The sequence below is a fragment of the Sorex fumeus genome, unplaced genomic scaffold (genome assembly GCF_029834395.1).
Source record: "Sorex fumeus unplaced genomic scaffold, SorFum_2.1 ptg000013l, whole genome shotgun sequence".
NCBI lineage: Eukaryota > Metazoa > Chordata > Mammalia > Eulipotyphla > Soricidae > Sorex > Sorex fumeus.
Genome location: NW_026606070.1, coordinates 23037194 through 23058635, shown reverse-complemented (window position 1 = coordinate 23058635; position 21442 = coordinate 23037194). Strand labels below are relative to the sequence as shown.

Here is a 21442-nt window from a genome sequence, read left to right as displayed (position 1 = left end):
TTTGCCACTCAATACCTCTTTTGCAGACCATAACACCCAAAAGGAGAGAGAGAACACAGGGGATTGCCCTGCCACAGAGGCGGGGGGGATAGGGGGATGGGGGTGGGGGGGATATTATCCATGGTGGTGGAAAATGGGCACTGGTGGAGGGATGGGTATCTGATCATTGTATAATCAAACCCAAGCACAAAAAATTGTAAATCTACAACTGTACCTCATGGTGTTTCACTAATAAAAAAAAATTTTTTAAAAAAGAAAGTAAAGCACAATCTTTTCAATAATTTGTTGAACACAGTCATAATTTCTAGTTTCATTCTGTATATCAGAATCTCAGTCACAGAACTCAAAGCTGTTACTGAATTATTGCCCTTCCTGGAAGACAGGGTCACAGGCAATTTCTTCCACTGATGTTTTCTTTGCTATACTTCCTACTACAGTTTGCTAGTTTTCTCCTTAGAGAAACAATTAAAGTTACAGAAATCCAAGTCAGGACTTTAGTATTAGTAATGTCTGACTCCCATTCCGCATGTTCTTTGGTATCTTCCAACCCTGTAAGCATAGACTTACTGTGATATTATAAAAATCTCTGATGCCTTTTTTTGGAGTTTCATGATGAGCCACAAACAAAAAACAATTATTTTATTTCACTGTATTGTTTCATTTGACCTGAATATTAGAATTCATATTATGAAGCAGTTACTTCTGAACTACTTAAAGAGTAGAGTTTATCACTAAAATCTTGACAATAAGTCTAGGTTTTAGTGTATTGTCACCTTCTTTGAGAAAAATTATTGTTATTTAGATGAAAACATTTGAGATTAGAATTAAAAATTACCGTCACTTTATTATTTATTAGCTACATACTAGGGAGCAAGTTTCTTAATCTCTTTTTGCTTGTTCCTTTCACTTAAAAATATGTATATGTAAAATCTGTAAGTCTACAACTGTACCTCATGGGTTTCATTAATAAAAAATAATAATAATAAAATATGTATATGTCTATATAGTAGCCACCTTTAAATCCTTATGGGTTGTCTAACAGGAGATGAAAGATGTATGCCTTGTGGTATTATCATATGTGGTGAAGCCATGTTCCTTTATTGGATATGAAATCAATATCATTTTATAGGCTATGGTTATTTTGAACCAACATAAAAGGAACAATTCTATATTTTCTTATACATGACTGATAATGTTGCAAACCAATTCATACAGAAACTTAAAAGTAAAAATGTTTTTGCAGCCAAATGAACAGTCTTGGTAAACATCAGGTGTTTTTTTATAATTAAGATAAGCTAAAGTTTCTAATAAGCTTTATTAAACATAGACTGCTAATAGCGTACAATCACTGTTCTATTCCTTTTATAATGGTGCCTTTAGTATTCCACTGAAACATAGCCAGTGAATGCACAATATTCTTAGTTACCATTATGAGGGGCTCTGTATATTACAGCCTCTCCACTGTCTGCTGTTAGCTAGAAAAATGCTGGGAGCAACAGCAGCCTTTATCAACAGGGAGCCATATTAATTATTTGAAATGTGCCTCCAAAGAGAAATCAGCAGACTCTATTACAAGTCGAATATTACTTGAAACGGGAAGGTTACTCTAACTGTTATCATAATCTATGTGTCATTAACTTTCCTTGTTTAGGAAAAGAGATTAACAACCCTGTAAATTGCTATAGTAAATGTTTAAAATATAACTGCATATTCCCATTACAGAAAGTGGTAAGCCCTCCACTGCTACCCAAACCTTCTTTACATAAAGTCGCTTTAAAAATTAAACTGACTCTATAATGAGCTTTCTTTCTCAAGATCCTAATTGCTTACTGGATTAGCAGTATGCAAACCATCGCTACTTTGAGCACTAGAAAAATTGTCGTAGTAAACCTAGCATTATTTTTTCAATCTGCATCGTGGCCTTTTCAACTTTAAGATATGACATGGCATAGAAACTGAATTACAAATATTCTGTATGTATATCACACATATGTGAGACCCAGTAGAATGTATTGCAAAAAAGAGAATGTCACTGTCCTCCCATTGTTCATCGATTTGCTCGAGCAGGCCCAGTAATATTGTGAGACTTGTTACTGTGTTTGGCATATCAAATACGTCATGGATAGCTTGCCAGGCTTTGCCATGCAGGCAAGGTACTCTCAGTAGCTTGCTGGGCTCTCCGAGATGGGCAGAGGAATCGAACTCTGGTTGACCAGGTCGGCCCTGTGCAAGGAAAACACCCTGCCCGCTGTGCAATTGTTCCAACCCTGGTAAAAATATTTTACTATTATTGGTGCCGTTGCCATTAAAGGACCCAGAAGAACTGTTACTGTCTTTCTCTTTATCTTGATTTTCGAAGTCCATATTAAGGGACCTTTTTGGGATGTTGTCAGGGATTCGACGTTGGGCTTCATGGAGTCCAGTGCCAAGTCTTCCCTATGCGGCCCATTCTGAGACTTTGACAATCTACACAGCCGCTCTGACAGGGCTGTACCAAGTCACGGAGAGCACCTGCTTCTCCACACCACCAACTTTCATGCGATAACATCGGAGGGGGCGGGTGGCTCAGAGGGCGGCAGCGCATGCCTGGCTTGTTGGAGCCCGGATTCCACTGCCGGCACTGCGTGATTCCTAACTTAGAGGAAACCCCCCTATCACTAGTACAGCCATCTGTGCCAACATCGTCCCCCCACCGCCAAAAATAAAATAAAATAAAACATGCGTAAAACTAGAACAAGAGTAACCGAGGTTTTGTTCTGAGACTTATCCTGGTCCTCGAGAAACGAACAGGTTCTCAAGGATTTTACACCCAAGCGTGGGGAGACTTCAAATTCCCAGCAGGAGTTGGAGCTGTGACATCTCACTAGGGAGTGACCAAATTCATAAATTCATGCACCTACTTTTTATATGACATTTGTTTCTGGTTTTTATTCCCTGAACAAATACAACAAGTAGTTGGGAGTAGTGTTTTATTCAAATAATGGAAGTGAATCATAGTGAAAAATATGTTAATTAGGGTTTTAAATATATCTCAGTGTGTTCTATTCAGGGTATCATCTGACACTGGGCAAATATGCAAACTTTTCTTAGAGCTGATCTGCAATAAGATCATTGCAAAAGTGGAAGATGAGTGTTTCAAAACTTTGGGTAGATTGATAAATTGTTTACCATACGCCTTATTTAATCATATCAAAAGTAAACTTAAATTTTGCAGGTATTCACTGCTCAATTAATTTGTAATATATCAAAATATAGTTAAAATAGCATTAATTTATTTGGTTACAGATGGATGGCATGCTATCTTCATGTTTGAGTAGGTCAGCCTACGCTATCTAGTGATCATCAGTGTAGTGCGGGAAGACATACCTCTACCTCATAAGAATAAGAATGAATGTGTTGAACTCGGATGCCTTTGTAACCTCTCCTTTTTTGTGTGTCCACAGGGCAGGTGCATCATGGGCAGGTATCATACATCTCTCCACCGATTCACCTTGACTCCGAACTAGAAAGACCCCCAGTTAGAGGTGAGTTTTCTTCTAAAGAAAAATAATGCTATCCATGCTTTGTTAAACTATTAATTTAATTAAAGGTGATCATAAGTATGTATTTTGTATAACTATTTTAATAATCAGGGTGGTGTGTGGTTACAGAGAAAACAAGTGGAAGGACATAATAAATTACTCACAAAATAAAACACAAAATATGTGTTCTGAGAAGTATTTATAAACCACAGTAAAAATGTGGGGTCAACAAGGATTCAATGAATGGAAGGCTGCATAGACACTATTTAGGTGTACAGAATATAAGATTATATTTCCATTTTATTGTTCATTTTCCTACTACTATAGTTTTTATAGTAGCACTGTAGCACTGTCCTCCTGTTGTTCATCAATTTGCTCGAGTGGGCCCAGTAATGTCTCCATTGTGAGACTTGTTGTTACTGTTTTTGGCATATTGAATACAGCATGGGTAGCTTGCGTAACTTTTAAAAAATTAAGTCTTAATAGCTTTTATTCATTTTTTTCCTGAGAAGTTGGAGGATTGAACCTGGGACCTCACATATGCTAGGCATGCACTCTATATTATGCTACATCCCTGGCCCCCTTTACAAAACCTTAGCATGTTGACTTGGCATGTACCATTTTTGTCTCACACTTGTATGTGCCTTAATTTCCACAGATTGCAGTTCTGGAATCAATGTATTGATCTAAATTATATTAATATATTTTCCTAGAAAATGCATATTTTATTGTTTATTCAGTCACAAGCTTAGTATTAGTACAATTATTTACTTTTCTAAATTTAAAATTAAGGTTCTCAGGAGATGACTTATTTGCTTAAAGCACTCTGGGTAAACCTTAACCTATGTGTTCTCGAACAAGAGCATGTGCTCATGGGTACCTGAGGATTTCATGATCTAGGATGCCCAGAAAGAGGAAAACGGCAAATAAATGAGTAAATAAAATATATTAATTCAGATTATATAATTTTAAATGTTGGGCTGGAAAGATATTATAGCCAGTTGGCTGTTTGCCTTATATACAGCTGACCTCTCTTAGATTTTGAGCACTACATATGGTCCCCTGAGCACCACCAGGAGTGCTCCCTGATCACTGCCTCATGTCCTCCCACCAAAAAGAAAGTGCACAGAAATCAAATTGATAGTCGATGTTTAAATATTTTAAAACACAGTCATAAAAAGCAACTACAAATAAAAGTAAAAAAGTAACTTTAATATATTATAATTTAAAACAGAATTTCACTTCCTAACTGTAACAATTTTTTCAGTGATTTCCAAAGTTTTTTTATAACACTTGAAGCTGATATTATATAGACATGCCATTTAATTGTATAGCGATAGCACAGCAGGTAGGGCGTTCGCCTTACACGCGGCCAACATGGCCGACCCGAGTTCGATTCCTCCGCCCCTCTCGGAGAGCCCGGCAAGCTACCGAGAGTATTCGATATGCCAGACACAGTAACAACAAAGTCTCCAATGGAGACGTTACTGGGCCTGCTCGAGCAAATCGACGATCAACGGGAGGGCCTTTACCTTTACCTTTACCCAAAATACCAAAGTTTTCACTTTTTGTTTGTTTTCTTTAGGTAAAACAGTTTATTTTCTTAAAACTTAGCAAGTCCAAGTAACATGAGACCTGAACATGTTGGGATCTGGCTTTTATCAGATGTTTTATTCATATCCTCTTTCCTCTCTTAGGAGTTTTTTTAACTTTTCTTTCCATCCAATAAGATTCTGCTAGTGTGTTGAGACCTTGCGTTGACACCAGATTTTTCTGCCAAATGCTCTAAATGGAACTACAACCAGCCTCTGTTTCCCAACTCTCCCCCATCAGTTATTCTATCTAAGGCATTGTATTTTTATTTATTCCATGTTTCTCTTTCTTCTATAAGGTTTTTGAGGGCAGAGAATGTCATAAGTATTGTTTGTCTTCCAGCCTCTTGTCTATGCCTGTCATATTGCAGGGACCCATACAGTGATTTCTATTTAAGGAACTAAAAGCAAAGGTGGCAACCTGAATTCTGAAAGATGAATCCTCACTTTTCTAAGAAGAAAAGGGAATAGGGTGATAAGGGAATTATACAGGGAGGAAGCAGAATAAGCTAAATGAACTAACAAATATGTATATGTGAAAATGTGTGTGATATTAAGGAAATGTGCCAAATGCACAGTAAACAAGGAGAACTCTTGAAGGAGACAAGGGAAAGTTGTAGTGAGGTAAATCAAGAAAGAGTCTGCATGCCTTGCCAAGGAGCTTATATTTTATTTTAGGCCAAAGCATTGTAAATTCGTTGTTATTTGGGATCAAGACTGGACTGTACTCAGGGACAGTGCCATCCCAGAGAGAGAAAACACTGAAACTTGTTTATAAATCATGTTCTCTACCACTTGATCAGCATCCTTGGTTCAAGAATCATTAAGAAAAATATGTGTCATGCATGCTGGGGAGGTGACTCAGAGGGCTGGAGTGTGTGATTTACATGTGGGAGCATCAGTTTCAATCCTCTAGAGCACACAGCCTCCATGTATTGAGTCAGAAGTAGCCAGGGAGCACCATTAGAATGTGCATCTGCTCCAAAGAATATCAAAAATATTTGATTTCATTTGGGGAGGAGACATAGCCATACTCAGTTGTGCTCAGAACTTAAACCTGGCTCTCACTTAGGACTCATTCGTGGCGGTGATCAGGGAACTATAGTGGTGCCAGGAATCAAACCTAGGTCATCTGCATGCAAGGCCAGAGCCCACACTGCTGCATTTCTCGGACACTTTAATTTATTTTAAAATAGTACTAAGTTAATAGACTAATAACTCCTACCATTTCCGGTTTGGGGTATGAAGAAAATAGCTGATATCATTGTAGATCTTATTAGATTGGCAAAGAGAGGAGTTTCAGTAAGCCGAGTATAAGATGATGGGGAATTAGTTAGAACTGTGTAGTTAGCACGTTTATTGAAGAAATATGTTAGACAACCCATTTTACTGACAGATAGAGGGGAAATGGGCAAAAATTTCCATCATTTCCTCATGAGGATTAGATGAATTTTAAATCAATAACATTATTTTAGATACATTAATTTCTAGTAGACTTTTTTCCTACCAAAATTCAAAGTATATTGATGTAAATTGATTCAGCTCTTCAAACATGATTTCAGTAAGATTTGGGTAAATGTACTGTAGTATTATTTGTAGAGTAATATAACAATACTCCCAAGTTTAGTGACTTAAGAAATGTTTATCATTGTTTTCAGAGTTGGTTGAGTTGTTGTGTGCTGATTTGGCTGAGAACAAATAGTATTCTGCAGGCTGGCATGTTTTGCAAGGGAAAAGATCTACTCATATGTTTTCTATTCATCTAGATGACAGCTGGTATGATGACCATACCTTCATTGTCAACATCTAGTAGGGAAAGATAGGCTTTGTTCGTACTGTGACAAGTGTAGCCAGGTCCTAAAGTTCAGATGTTTTTGAAGACTGAGTATAAGATCTTTGCTAATGTCTTATTGGAGAAAGTGAGTTATTTTGTCAACCTGAGAGGGTAGAAACAGATTCCATCCTTTGATGCAAGAATCTCAATTAAGTGCCCTGATCCAAATGAGTGAAATGTGAACCTTTTTAGATTCATTGCAAAACTAAGGAAGCCAATACATTTAGAAGGAAAAGAAATGACTGATAAAATGAAGGTTCTAGATATGTCTTATCCCTGGTTCTCTGAACTTCTACATAGTTTAAATTTCACTGTTGACTTTGTTAGGATAAGCAATAATATAGACAACAGTCTGGAACCTGGTAGACCCTAGATAAAATGTTGCTCTTTCTGTATACCTTTGCACTCACTGCTGTGGTGGGTGGAAGAAAATTGAGCTTTTAGTGATCTGAATGACACCTAAATAGTCTGAGTCATTTATAAGACAATAATAATAATACCAACCTACAAAAAAAGGATTAGCAACTGGAATGACGTGTCAAGTTCCTGACAAATATCTAATACAAATTATTAGACCCTTAAGAATTAATAGTAGGCATCTTTAGAAGCATTGCTTTAAAACCATACCATCTTAGTAAAAGTAGTGGTGGTATATACTAACCTGGTAAAGAATGGGCAACTACATTCCAGTATTCATCTCTGCTTGAGACATCTTCAAACTGTGGTCTCTGCCATAGAACAGTTGTCTTGATCACTTCTAATTTGTGTGTAGTTCCATTATAAACATTAACTCAAAGATTTTAGTAAATAGCTGTGATTATTTTTCCAATTGAAGTAATGGCCATTATTTTAGTGCCAGAGGCTAGCAATTTTGAAAATAAGTGCATTTATTTACATAAATACAAAGACATATAAGTTGTCCAAATACTATTACCAAAAATCCTGCACCATTTTTCTTAATTGTCATTTCATTTAAAGACAAACATTGAATGTTATCAGTTTACAAACAACATTAACTAGTCGGAACCAAAAAAATGTTCTTTAAATTTTTCTACTGCAGCCCTCATCTTCATTTACTCTTTAGTTATTCTATATACTGTCATTAATAATTTATAAGCAATGAAATCATTCAAGGTACCTATTATGTATTACCTACATATGTAATTACCCTTTGGTATCATTGTAGCACTGTCCTCCCATTGTTCATTGATTTTCTCAAGTGGGTACCAGTAACTTCTACATTGTGTGACTTGTTACTGTTTTCTTTACATATCAAATACATCAGGGGTAGCTTGCCAGGCTTTGCCATGTGGGCGGAATACTCTTGGTAGCTTGCCAGGCTCTCTGAGAGGGGCGGAGGAATCAAACCCAGGTCTGCTGCTTGCAAGGCAAATATATAAAACCGAAGGGTAAGGAGTCGCTTACCTTACTCAAATGTTTTTATTTGAACCTATTAAAAATTTTATTTGAACCTATTAGAAGTTTTATTTGAATCTATATAATATGTGAAACCGATCTCTCTAAAAAATATTTATATCCCGTATCTAGTGAGTAAATATTTTGTGAGATTGTGTAGTAATAATACTTAAGTTCCTGGAAACAAATTAGCAAATGATTTAGATTTTCTTATATATACTTATACATTTATATAAATGTTTATAATGATTATTATTTGAGTATCTGTGACATTCAGCTAATCATTGGAAACTCTTGAATAATGCTTTAAAACTGATTTATAAAATATGCATGTATTATAGAAAGTAATTATATGCATATATATGTATAGCCACATCCTATTTTTATCCCTTTTTGTCTTTTCTCCTTTCAAGTAATAATTTTGGTTTTTAATTCACACATCACCATCACTCTTTCTAGATTATAATTTTCTAGATCATAGATCATATTTTTCTATTTTGCTTGTTAGTTCATAGGGAAAATTATCTTATAATAATATACTGTTGTTTAGTATTTTATGTATTTTTATTACCAGTATGTTCTTAGTAACCATTAGAAAAATGAAGTATAAATTTGAAAACTAACCTTGAATTATGTGATATAATAAATAGTTCAGTGCAGTTGTACTATATAAATTTGTTGTCACATATCCCCTGATAAGTTAATCTGAGAAATTTTGTTCTTTAAATGTAATGTGTTCACACATAGCCTTTGGACTCATAATTTATGCTTGCGATGGCTCTATATGCATTCTTCAATTTAAAGATTTTATTGCTGAATAGGGGTGTAAATTCCAATAGTTTACAAGTGCATTAATGTCACAATACATTACAAGGTAATTAACCAGAGCTGCCACTATAAATAGAAAAATAGTCACAGCCCTCACTATAAACTACTTAATAAAAATAAGTTCCTGAATCAGCATTCACCATAAAAGTAATTTTTCTCACCATATGCCTCATTTATCAGGACTTTTTAAAAATAGCTTCATCTAGAAGCACTATTATTTTTAAACTTTTGTTATTAAAACAAATTTGTTTCAATTTTATAGTAACTTAGTGGGATTGATTATTTTTGTATGCAAATCAGTCCTACATGTTTTTAAGATGAATTTTCCAATTTTATGAATCATAATAGGAAATACAAGAAATTTGCATTTTTACTTTTAAATAGGCACATTAGAGATTTTAGCAGGGCTCATTGTGAGTTGTATTTCTGAAAAAGGTGAGGTGCCCTTACCAGTAATCCTTTGCTTCAAACCTTTAGTCTGTCTCCTAAATAGTCACATGCAAAATATTATACCCTACAATCATGTCTGTATTACCAGCAGGATGAGTCAGTGAAGGCAAGTAAGTGAGAATTTTAAGTGTAAAGCTCTGTTTTCACCTGTAGCAGAGGTAGAGGAGTATTTTACTTGGCACAAAAATATTACAGTTGGTACATGCCCTCCAAGTGAAATTTTATTTTCTTTTTTGGTTTTGTTTGAAAGAATCCCCCTATAAATAAAATGCATAATTTTATAATTAAATATTTGTATTACTAAAGATATTTCAAATATTCTTCTCTAGATAGAATTTAATAGTAATTGGACTCTTCTGTTTCCAGTATGGAAAACTGCTACTAATGGAGCTGATGACAGAAAACAGTATTTGTTTTATATAGTCTTAATTCAGTAAGATTTTATATTTAATCAGAAGTGTAATATTAGATCATGATCCATGAAGTTTGTAATTTTTGAGTATTAAAACTTATACTCTAGGACAAGCAGAGTTTATAAAAATCAACTGAAATATTTGGGGACTTTTAAATAACTGCATTATTTTTTCTGTTGTAAATAATAATATAAATGTGATTCAGTTGGCATCTTATCAGTCAGTGGACTAGAATAATGTCAAGCAATTAGTCTCCTTTTCATATGGAATTACAGATTCACACACTGAGAAGTTGTGTTGTTCTTTCTGGTGCATATATATCCAAAATAGGTTATAGCCAAAAATTATCATAAAAATTGACATTAATGTATAATATAATCTAATGAAGTATTAAAACACTTAGTATTGATTAAAACAACATAGGAATAAGACATCTGGTATTGTCATTGAGCAGTCCTGGCTCTTTGATCTAATGTGCACTGATAGGACTTTTTGTAATTCATCTTTTTTGCCGACATTATATGGTAGAAAATAATTTCATAATTTAAATTACATTTAAACCATATGAATAAAAATGAAACTCACATGTTACGACTTTAAGCACTCTTTTTATACATTTATAAAAACCAGACATTTTTGATATTTGAAATATTATGTAAATGCATACAAGTCAGTATAGATTGAGAATTTTAGTGATAAACAGCTTTCTCATTTATCATATATACATAATACAATCATTTCTAATACATGAAAAATATTTTAATGTATACTTTCATTTTTTTCTGTAATGATTATATCACTTTTTCATTCAAACACTGACAATTATATATCTAATAACAAGCTTGGTATGATGATACTGCTATGTACTAATAATTAAAGTTGAGTTGTTTTAAATTGAATTTTAAAGTTGGGCTGGAGTACAGCGGGTAGGGCGTTTGTCTTGCATGCTGACTACCCGGGTTCGATTCCCAGCATCCCGTATGGTCTCCCAAGCACCACCAGTAGTAATTCCTGAATGCAGAGCCAGGAATAACCCCTGAGCATCACCAGATGTGTGAGCCAAAAAAAAAAAAAAAGGAATTTTGAACTTGATGAAATACATTTTTTTCAATGTTTTTAGAAATAAACTACATGCCAGGCTGTTTTCACTCAGAGTGCCCCAGAGGGAGGCAGGTGAGAACCCTCCCCACCCCAAGGGATCCAACCATGGCAGCCGACCTCCACTACCCATCCGCCATCACCCTCCAGGATGCTTTCCGGACATATCATAAGACAATCCCTACCCATTTTTTATAATTACCACACCATGTTTGATGGAGTTCAGACAGTAGGCAACAAATTATATATATATATGTATATATATACATATATATACATATATATATATATATATATATTTGAGCCTGACAAGCTACCCAGAGTATTCCTCCCGCATGGCAGAGCCTGGCAGGCTCCCCACGGTGTATTCAATATGCCAAAACCAGTAACTATAACAGGTCTCATTCCCCTGACCCTGAAAGAGCCTCCAGTCGTTGGGAAAAACAAGTAGGGAGAGGCTGCTGAAATCTCAGGGCTGCGATGAATAGAAACATTACTGGTGCCTGCTCGAGTAAATCAATAAAAAAAACAGATGACGGTGACAATGATTAGAAAAAAAAATTGAGATTTTATCAGTTTTAATATATAACATAAGTAGTTTCTTCTAAAGTTCACAATTATTATTTAAAACAACAGAATGCTCTTAAAGTTGGATCATATTGACATAATTCATATGTTGGAAATAATTAGAGAATAATGTGATTTGGAAATTTTTCAAGTTGGGTTCTTAATTCATTTGTGCTGATAGCTCTCAATTCCCTTGAATGAGAGGGCATTATTTGAATTTAAGTTCTCTATGGCTGAAGAGAATGTCTGTGCTTCTAAAGGCCAGCATAGACTTTATATAAAGACTTTGTATAAAGACAGTAGTACAAAGACTTCATACCGCTGTGATTCGAACATTCTTTTTTAGGATCACTAAAGACCGACCCAATGATAATGATCTGTAATTTGAGTATGATGAATCAATTTCTTTTTTTTTTTTATGAATCAATTTCTTATCTAAGGTAGAAGAAAGTCTCCAAGTTTAGGACATCTATGCAACTGTGCCTAGGGTCCAGTTCTTGACTTTCACACTTCTTCACCCCAAGTTCCCTATGATTTTTCTAAGACTGCTCCCTCACCTAGATGTCCTCAGAATGCTGTTTAATATACTTTCCAAGTTCTCTTTGCTGTACTATGATTTTAATTTCATTCAGAAAAAGCAAATGTTGATGCTTTTTCTTATTCAGTGAGATAATATTTAATATTTTCTAAATAGTGTAACTTTTCTACGAAGCATTACAAGTCCTTAAAATATGAATACTAATAATATATTCTGAAGATAATTTTATATGTTCACACTGAAAAGGTATCCATATAACATCTTCTTTATTCCAGAAAGTACTGATTTTAATATTATTTTGGATATTCCAGGGAATAGTCATGATTTTGAGTGGACATTGTATGAACTCATAACATCTACCATTGGTGATGCCTAGTTCTAATACAAGAATCCCATGTGTATTTTTTATTTGGGACCAAGTTTGTGACTGAGTGTTAGAGCAAGTGTGGGGCTTCATTGTGTGAGTCCCTGGCACTACACAGTCCCAGAATTGAATGATCAATACCCCTTCATTTCCAGTGTTGATATTAAGATGACAATTAGACACAAGTTATTTAAATAGTAATATCCTGGCTTCCACAGAAAACTTTTTTTTAAAAAATGTATCTGTTGTTTTCTGCTATAAATAAAAGTCTGTTGCTTTAGTATGTTACCTTCTCACTTCATAAAATGTATTTCAATGTTTCTCAAAGATTTTTACAATCTTATCACACAAAAGAAGTCAGCTTTTCAGATAACATTTTGCAATTTGCATAGAAATGAGTGAACTAACTTGTCACATTATAGTTGTGATCAAATATCCTCTTTTGTGTAGTTCAGTATTCTCTCCGAAAAATGATTCTTGTTTACACTATCACATAAAGATAATTGTATACCTATATACTAAAATTTAATCTCATACTGCCTAGAGCAGAAAACTGATTATTAGTTGTATTAACTATCACAATCAAAACCTGAAGATGTAGGTGGCCTTGATATTCAAAGGCAACAAGTAGCTTCATCCTACCAGCTAATAAATACCCACTCCTACACAGTGCTCAACACTTTGGTACACCCACACAGCTCATGCATAAATGTGCCCACCCAGTGCTCTCTTCTTGAATAGATCAACTCCTACTTGACAATGGATATTACGGAGCTGTATGATGAAAATTTATGGGAAAACAATTTTTTTAATCACTGTTACTCTTTGAATCCATTGTCTGGACTTAAAGATCTCATGGAAAGTAAGGGTTGGGACTGTATATGCAGAAAAATGGGTCTGGTGTATTGAAATAATTTGTTCCTTAAAACCCTTTGAGGAAGCGAAGCAACCCTTAACTCCAGGTGAGTTGACACTTCATTCAGTATCCTCACTACACCTCTGGGGAAGTAAAAACCACATGGATTTGTTTAGGTTGAAGGTAGCATAAGTGCAGTACACCCACGCAAAACATCACAAAGACTGATTATTTACAGATACAGGAAGTGGGGAAGTCATGTAGAGTGAACTGGAGCAAGGGCAGCCCTTCTTCCAGATCCTGGGAATAGGCGGTAAAGAGCAGGAGAGAAAGAAACCAAGAAACCTCTTTCTCTGACATCTTTGAGCAGAGGCCACTAATCATGTTTTAAAGGGTTAACTAATAAGTGTTTTCTTTAAAAAAAAAAACAGGAAATATACAGTTGGACATTATGACCTCAGAGTATTAAACTCCAGTCCTCATCTAAATGTTGAGTTTGAGTAGCACTATATTATAGTAAAATAACCTGGCAACAACTTCAAAAAGCAAGAATGAAATTGCATCTCATGCAGACAAGACATCTACCAACATATCACCACTTTCAGAATAAAAATATTGTTTCCTTGGTGGTCCAGATGCATATGCTTTTGTGTGAGAGATATTGATGGTCTGTTATTTATCCTTTAAACATCAACAATCACTGTCTTCACTTCCAAGATGTACGAGGCTCACTCACTACTAAGAAGCGCCTTTCTTTTGCTACTTAAGGCACTGATCAAGAAATTGTTTCCATCATTAAATTTCAAAGAAAAGCAATCCCCCTCACCAAACCAAGTGTTTCTGTTAAGTTTCTCATTAGATTATCTGAGATGGAGATGAATAGAATATATAATGCAAATACTAACATTTGCATTTAATATTGATAGCCCCAATTTACTAAATTATCATGGATAATCTTATAGCCAAAAACAACAACATTTTCCTCAGGTTGTTGAAATATCAAACACTAAATATATCTGAAAGTATTTTATAAGTTTATAAAATATTATATAAACATGACTTAATATAATTTATCAGCAATATTTTATTAGTTGATATTAAAATCCATCATAGTGTATACCAGATAAGATCAAGACACTTAAGTCTTCAAGATTTTCAGTGTTCTTTTTTTTTCCCTCAAATTTTATTGACGTAATTATGATAAAGTCTGACTTTTTTTTTTGCTTTTTGGGTCACACCCAGCAATGCACAGGGGTTACTCCTGGCTCTGCACTCAGAAGTTACTCCTGGCAGTGCTCAGGGGATCATACAGGATGCTGGGAATCAAACTTGGGTCAGCCCCGTGCAAGGCAAATGCCCTACCTGCTGTGCTATCTCTCCAGCCCCAAGTCTGACTTTTGTATTTTAGAAAACCTGTCTTCTTTCTTAATTTATATTCACTCAAAATTCCAAACATGTATAAAAGAATCAAGCAACATAAATAAATAAACTATATGGATATATATACATACACACACACACATCAGAAGTGCTGGAAAGATAGTATAGTGGGTAAATGGGTAAGAAACTTACCTTGCACATGATTGAAGCAGATTTGATCCCCGGACAACATATGGTGCCCGAGTTCATCCAGAAATGATCCCTGAGCAACACTGGGTGTGGACCCAAAGGCAACAATTAAGATAAAAATGGGGCGGGGGGGGATCCACTCATTAGCTCTTCTCTGTGCTTTCCTAAAAGACTAATTTTCATTCAATATTCAAGAGTTAGCTTCAATGCAGTTAGTGGGCCAGAGAGATAATACCAACTATACTATCTCTCTGATCCACTTGTTCTTACTACCCAATTCTAAAGATAGTTTTCTTGCATTCAGCTGACCTGGGTTCAATCCCTGGCAGTATACATTGTCCTCTGAACCCTGTCAGGAGTAATCCTTGAACACATCTGGGTATGACCCACAAACTAAAAATGAAGAAAGGAAGAAGGAAAAAAGAAGGAGGGAGGGAAGGCTAGAGGGGACAAAAGACAAAATTCACCCAAGAAATACCCAATATCAAGCATTTTCATTTTCAGAATATGTGAATATAAGATTGCCCAAATCTACCTCAATTGTGGTGAGACTTACCTATAGAGAGATGGAAGTAAATAGAGCCAGCAAAGGAAAACCATGTCCTTGCACCTCATTTAGCCCTGAACTAAATTGATTATTTAATGAAGTGATGAATAAAATCTTTTCTGAAGAGTTTTTGAAAGATATAACGTTGAATGAAGTCCGATTAAGTTTTCCTGGCCACCCTACATTGTCTGTCTACTACGTGCCTTGGATTCTAGAATAAACTGTTGATACCATAGTGTACAAGAGAAGATAGACTTACCCTTGTGGGTTTTACCTGTTTTATAGGGTACAGATACTAGATAAATTGTGGATTAAACAAGGAAGATGATAACCAGCTTAGACTATGAGGTATACAGGAAGCTGATATAGCAAAGCCAATCTATGAAGGAGACACATTAAGCTGAAATGTGAAGAATGAAAATGAGCTGACCATCACTGAAGTCACTGATGGACATTTTTACTAAAGGTCTTGAGTTATAAAAGTTATATTAATATTATTTTTCTGCTACTAACGCTGATTTTCTCCTTGTGTGTGCCAAGTGTTGATAGTTTTGTATGGATTACAAGTCTCTCAAGAGCCATTCCTCATGCAGCATATACCCCAGACAGAGAAGGAAAACCAAATGAACAGAAATAAATGGACATTAACATTTTTCAAGCATAGTGAAAGGAGAAAATGATGGGAGGAGGGGTGCATAACAGGGTAATTAGGCGATCCAGAACATCCAGAAAAATTTTTAGGGAAAATTTGTGTTGGACTGTATTTAAACCAGAAAAACTGTCTTGCATCAACCCCCCCCCCCCCATCCCCACTCCCTACCATCTACTGTTATAGGGGAAAAGAGAGACTAGTAGGAGTTTATAGCCAAGGAGGAGGGTACTTGTAACTGGATAGAAAGTTACTAAGAATTGGAGTACTGGAGCTAAACATGCATAGCATTACTGAAAACAGTCCTGATGAGACATCTGGGCAGTGTAAAAGACAACGATCCCATCATGATCATATTATTGCTAGGATATGTGGGTGGTTCTGATAAAACTGACTTATAGGGGTTCTTGTAAAACAGTAATTTATAAGATGAGCCAATAAAAAAAAGGTCCAGGAGATTAATTGAAATTTAACAAAACAACGAATCTTTGTAGGAGTTGGGGTTTTATTTTAAGAAAAATTATCTATGAAGGATTTTTACAGAATACTGAGTAATCTGATTTCAATTTTTAATAGATATTGTTCGCCCTCTTCTAGGAAAGATTGTGGCTTAGACAAGGGTAGACTCAATAATATCAATGTGGCCCTTTCCTTACATTTTTATTTACAAAATTCTCTTCTGCTACTTAAATTGTCTGTGGATTCTCCACCCTTCCATCCATTTGTTGTATTACCGAACTCTGAAAAATATGTGACTTTTCTTCTCTGGAAATAATTTTAAGGGGTTCTGAGCCCTTTAACCTTTTACAGGTAATTGAGTTGGCCCTTTGGTCACCAGATGTTAGTTATCGCAAGATGCAATTTATTTAGAAAAGTATGACTAGTGGATTTATGTGATACCAAGCCTGATAAAGTTCTTTTCTAGAGCCTGAAAGGGCTACCTGCCAGACTTCATTTAGGTTTTAATGAATGAATAAATGAAGCCAAGACTATAGAGTGAAAACCAACTTGAGTCACCAAATGCTTCATGCCTTTGCTTGGATTCATATTTTGAGCAATTGTCCTTCTTCATTTCAAGTTTCTGTGTTCATTTCAGAGAAGCACCTTGGGGCACACTGTTTATTTTTTCAGATAAAATGGTTCTTGAAGAGGGAGCAGAGAGTACTGACTGCATTATATAAAATCCAACCACCCATTGGAAAACCCCTTAGCCTTGAGCATCTTGAGTTCTAAAAGATAAAAAAAAAAGAAAAGAAAAGAAAAAGAAAAGATAGCTTGATGTTATATAGATAATGCAACATCTTAGTGAAAAGAAATTTTACTTTGTTTTATTTGGGAGCCATAGCTAGCTGTGCTGGGTCTTAGCTCCAAGCTCTGTGCTCAGGGATCACTCTTGGCTGAACTTCAGGGAGTATGTGTGATGCCAAGGATTGAATTCAGGTCAGCTAAATTTAAGGCAAGCACTTACCCACTGTACTAGCTCTATGGCATTGAAAATAGATCTTTGGACCCACTTCTTTTTTTTTTAATCTTTGTAGCAGTTTATTACAAGGAAGTTTGTCCCATAGAAGAAATTTATGTTATGGAGGGCCTAGGTTCTCTCAAACACGTGTTCTCCTTGCTAGTCTCTCTGTGGTCCATCTTGCAGCCCTGCTCTCTCTTTCTCCAGCTCCCTTGTCTCTCCACTCTCTTGTCTCCAACTCCCCTCTAGATTTGGACCCACTTCTATTTTAAAATCAACCCCTGCTCCCAAAAAGCAATAATGTAGTCTATTACATGATGCTTTTCTTTATAAAATAAATGAAACTACATTTTTTGATGAATTTAAATGTATATCAACACCAACTCTGGAGAATTTCTTAATCGAGTACTTTATTTTGCAACTGATTGAAATGTGTACTTTGAAAACATTGCTGGAATTTGCCACATCCCTCCTTGCATGTGCAACAGCTTGAGCTGAGACTGTTTCCGACGGCCTATACTCACGCTATACTAATCTAAAGTAAATGTCATATTAAAAACTACCTCATTGCCCCGTCATTTGAAAAGCAGATATAAGATAAAAGAAAGACCATAATATTTCATTTAAAGTCCAGCTCTTTTCCTTATTCTCTGCTTCCCTTTCCATTTTTTTGTGTATTCTAAAACTATTACTAATGGTCATGCTCTTAACTTTGAATTATTTATTGAAAAAAGATTTGTTTTAAATGAGCAGATGGGCCAGTTCTAAGACAAGCTGCTATATTAATAAACATGTGTGGTGCTTTATCAGCAGAGGAGCCTATTTTGACATTTCTTCTAGATGATTTGTATAGCCTATCACTATCACACCTGGTGCAGGGACAATAAATGGCCACTTAATAGTCAAGCAGTGTGCGAACACCCTCCATTATAACTTCATTATGTCAGATATAATCATCTATTACTGAATGCCAGCACTTAATTTATGATCAGTTGCCCTGTAGAATTAGTGGCCATACAAATGAATAGTCAGTCCATTCATGTCACTTTTACTGTAAATCTCTTTCTCCTGATACACCCCCCTTTTTTAAACACATGGACTTAATTTGATATCCTACAGAGATATTTCAAATAAGATGTTTTGTTTATGTGTATGAAATCCAAGAAGGTAAATGTGAATCCGAGATGATATGAAATTTCATATCATCTTTAAAATCCGCATACCTCTTTAAAATAAGAACACAATGCTTTACCTTCCTCTTCAAGTGAGCTGGAGTTTGATTTTGGTAAAGTGACAATTCTCTTGGGATAACAACAGAATAACACAAATTTATGCCTAGAGATCTACTGTGCAATGAACAATACCATATATTACATTTAAAAATACATTGATAATAAATTTTATCTAATATATGTCTTATAGCCAATAATTTAAAAATCTGACATCTCTATGACCAACATAAGCAAATGGATTTTATTTAATCATGGTACTAACAGAAAGACATGTACGAGAAAGACTGAAAAGAGAAAAGGAGAGCTTAGGTTCTAAAAAGAAGAAGAGGTGAAGAGCATAAGATCAGAACAGGGAAATAGTACTTTGTAGGCTTTAAAAATTGAAATTCCCTACTGGCATCCTTGGAAGTTCCTTGTTATTTTTCTTTAAGTATAAGCCCATACAGTCAGGGCTTTATCATGTCTTGAAGATCACCATTAAAATTTCAGTTTGTGGGAAGACTCCAGATAACATTACTATCTATGAAAATGGACTTCCTTTGAACTGTGGCAGTGTGTGACCCGACTCACTATATAGAAAAAAAAATCTCAAAGTCTATGGACCTGCGAGGTTAGGAAGAATCCAAATGTTACACAGATTTTCAGATGAAAGTATGAGAATTGAAGGGATGGGAATTCATCTACATTAGCACCAATAGTCTATTGTAATGGTATTTTGCCATATGAAAGACTGACGCTGCCAATAAGGAGATTCCTCCCTGTCATTCTGCTCACCTGACTTGATTGCACCGAGTTTTAGCCTTTATTATGATGTGTGATAGCATTTGCAGTAGAACAAGTTGCACTTCTATTTTGGCTGTTTGTTTGTTTTATATTTTTTATTTTTTAATAATGTAAGAGTACTGCTTTTTGTTCAGCCATTGATTAACCTGATTGAACTGGGCATGAATACTTTTTTTTTATTTTTTTATTGTATCACAATGAGATAGACTTACAAAGCTTTCGTGTTTGAGATTCAGCCACATAATGATGGAACACCTCACATTGTCCACCGCCAACATCCCCTGTAACCCCCTACCCCCATCACAGTCCTCACCCTGCCTCTATGGCAGACAGTTTCGTCAATACTCTCTCTCCATTTTGGGGCATTATGTTTTACCCTAATTTTCCCACCACCATTCAAGCCTGCCTGGAACAAGTTGCATTTCATTGGAATTATAAACTTAATGAAACTGAACATTTGGACAATATCGGACAAAGTAGAGGATTTTTTCCACAATTGAAACGATTATCCAGGAAAATTAAAAGTAAGACACTGGAGGGTGATATGGTGGATGTGCTGGTAATGATCTCTGATTTAGATTTGAAAAATTCTATTCCTATGAATGAATGCAATTGCAAAGTCTCGCTACAATGCTACATTGGTAATTGGCACAGAGAGAGTGGCCTCTAATTTGTACCCTCCTTAGATACCAGTGTTCAATAGAAACGTAACTCTATGGAATAGCTCATTGATTTAAATGACTAGATGGCTCATTAAGTTATCCAGGTTGCAGAAGATGATATTTCAGTGAAGCTTCAATAATATGGCTAAGGTTTGCTTGGTGAAAACGCCCTGCCATGGGAACTTAGGGTGACTCTGCAAGCTGTCTAAATAAACCCATGAAGACTGCTCTCTTTTAGAAATCTGAGCCCAGGGGCTGTGTACCAGAATCAAGGGGGAGCTGGCAACACAGTTCAGTCACTGGCAAAAGTTCCAAAATCTGCAGAGTAAGCTTTCCATGGAAAGCACTGAGGTGGGTGCAGTCCCTGAAGGGCTGACTCCACCTCAGTGCCTGATCTAAATTGCCCAGCTTTTAATGGGTAGGGCATCCAGTGATTGTCTTTTCTTTCCTCCTTATCTGGTACATAATTTTCTTCCTGCCTCTTCCATGGTGTTGAAACAAAAATCTGCCTTGATTACCTGGTACCTTATTAGAAAAGCTGTTTAAAATATCTTGATCAATCTGGAATCATTTTTCTCTCTGTTGTTTGTGGTTTATTTGCTTAGTTTTGACCATCAGGTCAATGTCCCATAGTATGTATTTTTTTTTTTTGGTGACTGGTGGCAGATTTTTGAGTTTTGTGTGAAACTGTATTGACTTAATATAATGGATTTTTACTTTTAAGAAACATCACCAAAGACTAGGGAGATATCTCAAAATAGAGAGTGCATACATTGCATTATGGTAGCCTCAAATTTAACATCCGATATTGTATAGTCCTACACATATCTCTGGGCATGGCTTCCAAGCATCCCTCTGGGGAATGACCCAATCACCACTGAGCATTAAGGTCTCCACTATAAAAAAAAAAAGAACAATCACCATCATATTTTTTTAATTTACATTTATTTGTATCCTTACCCTCAAATTCATTTTATCTTTACTGTTTACACTGGGACAGAACTGAGAATTAAAAAGTACCTCATCTTGAATAAGTAGTAGGAAAAAATAATAGGGCTACA

The 21442-nt window shown here is 35.4% G+C and overlaps 1 protein-coding gene across 23 annotated transcripts in view; it reads left to right on the top strand.

The window, feature by feature from the left end:
• The window catches only part of ADGRL3 (adhesion G protein-coupled receptor L3), an 882914-nt gene that overhangs the window by 587588 nt on the left and 273884 nt on the right, over window positions 1-21442 (top strand). For all 23 annotated transcript variants that reach the window (XM_056111479.1, XM_056111470.1, XM_056111466.1 and 20 more), the window contains one exon: window positions 3444-3524. In XM_056111479.1, the coding sequence (XP_055967454.1) occupies window positions 3444-3524 (81 nt within the window). The remainder of the gene's footprint in view (window positions 1-3443; window positions 3525-21442) is intronic.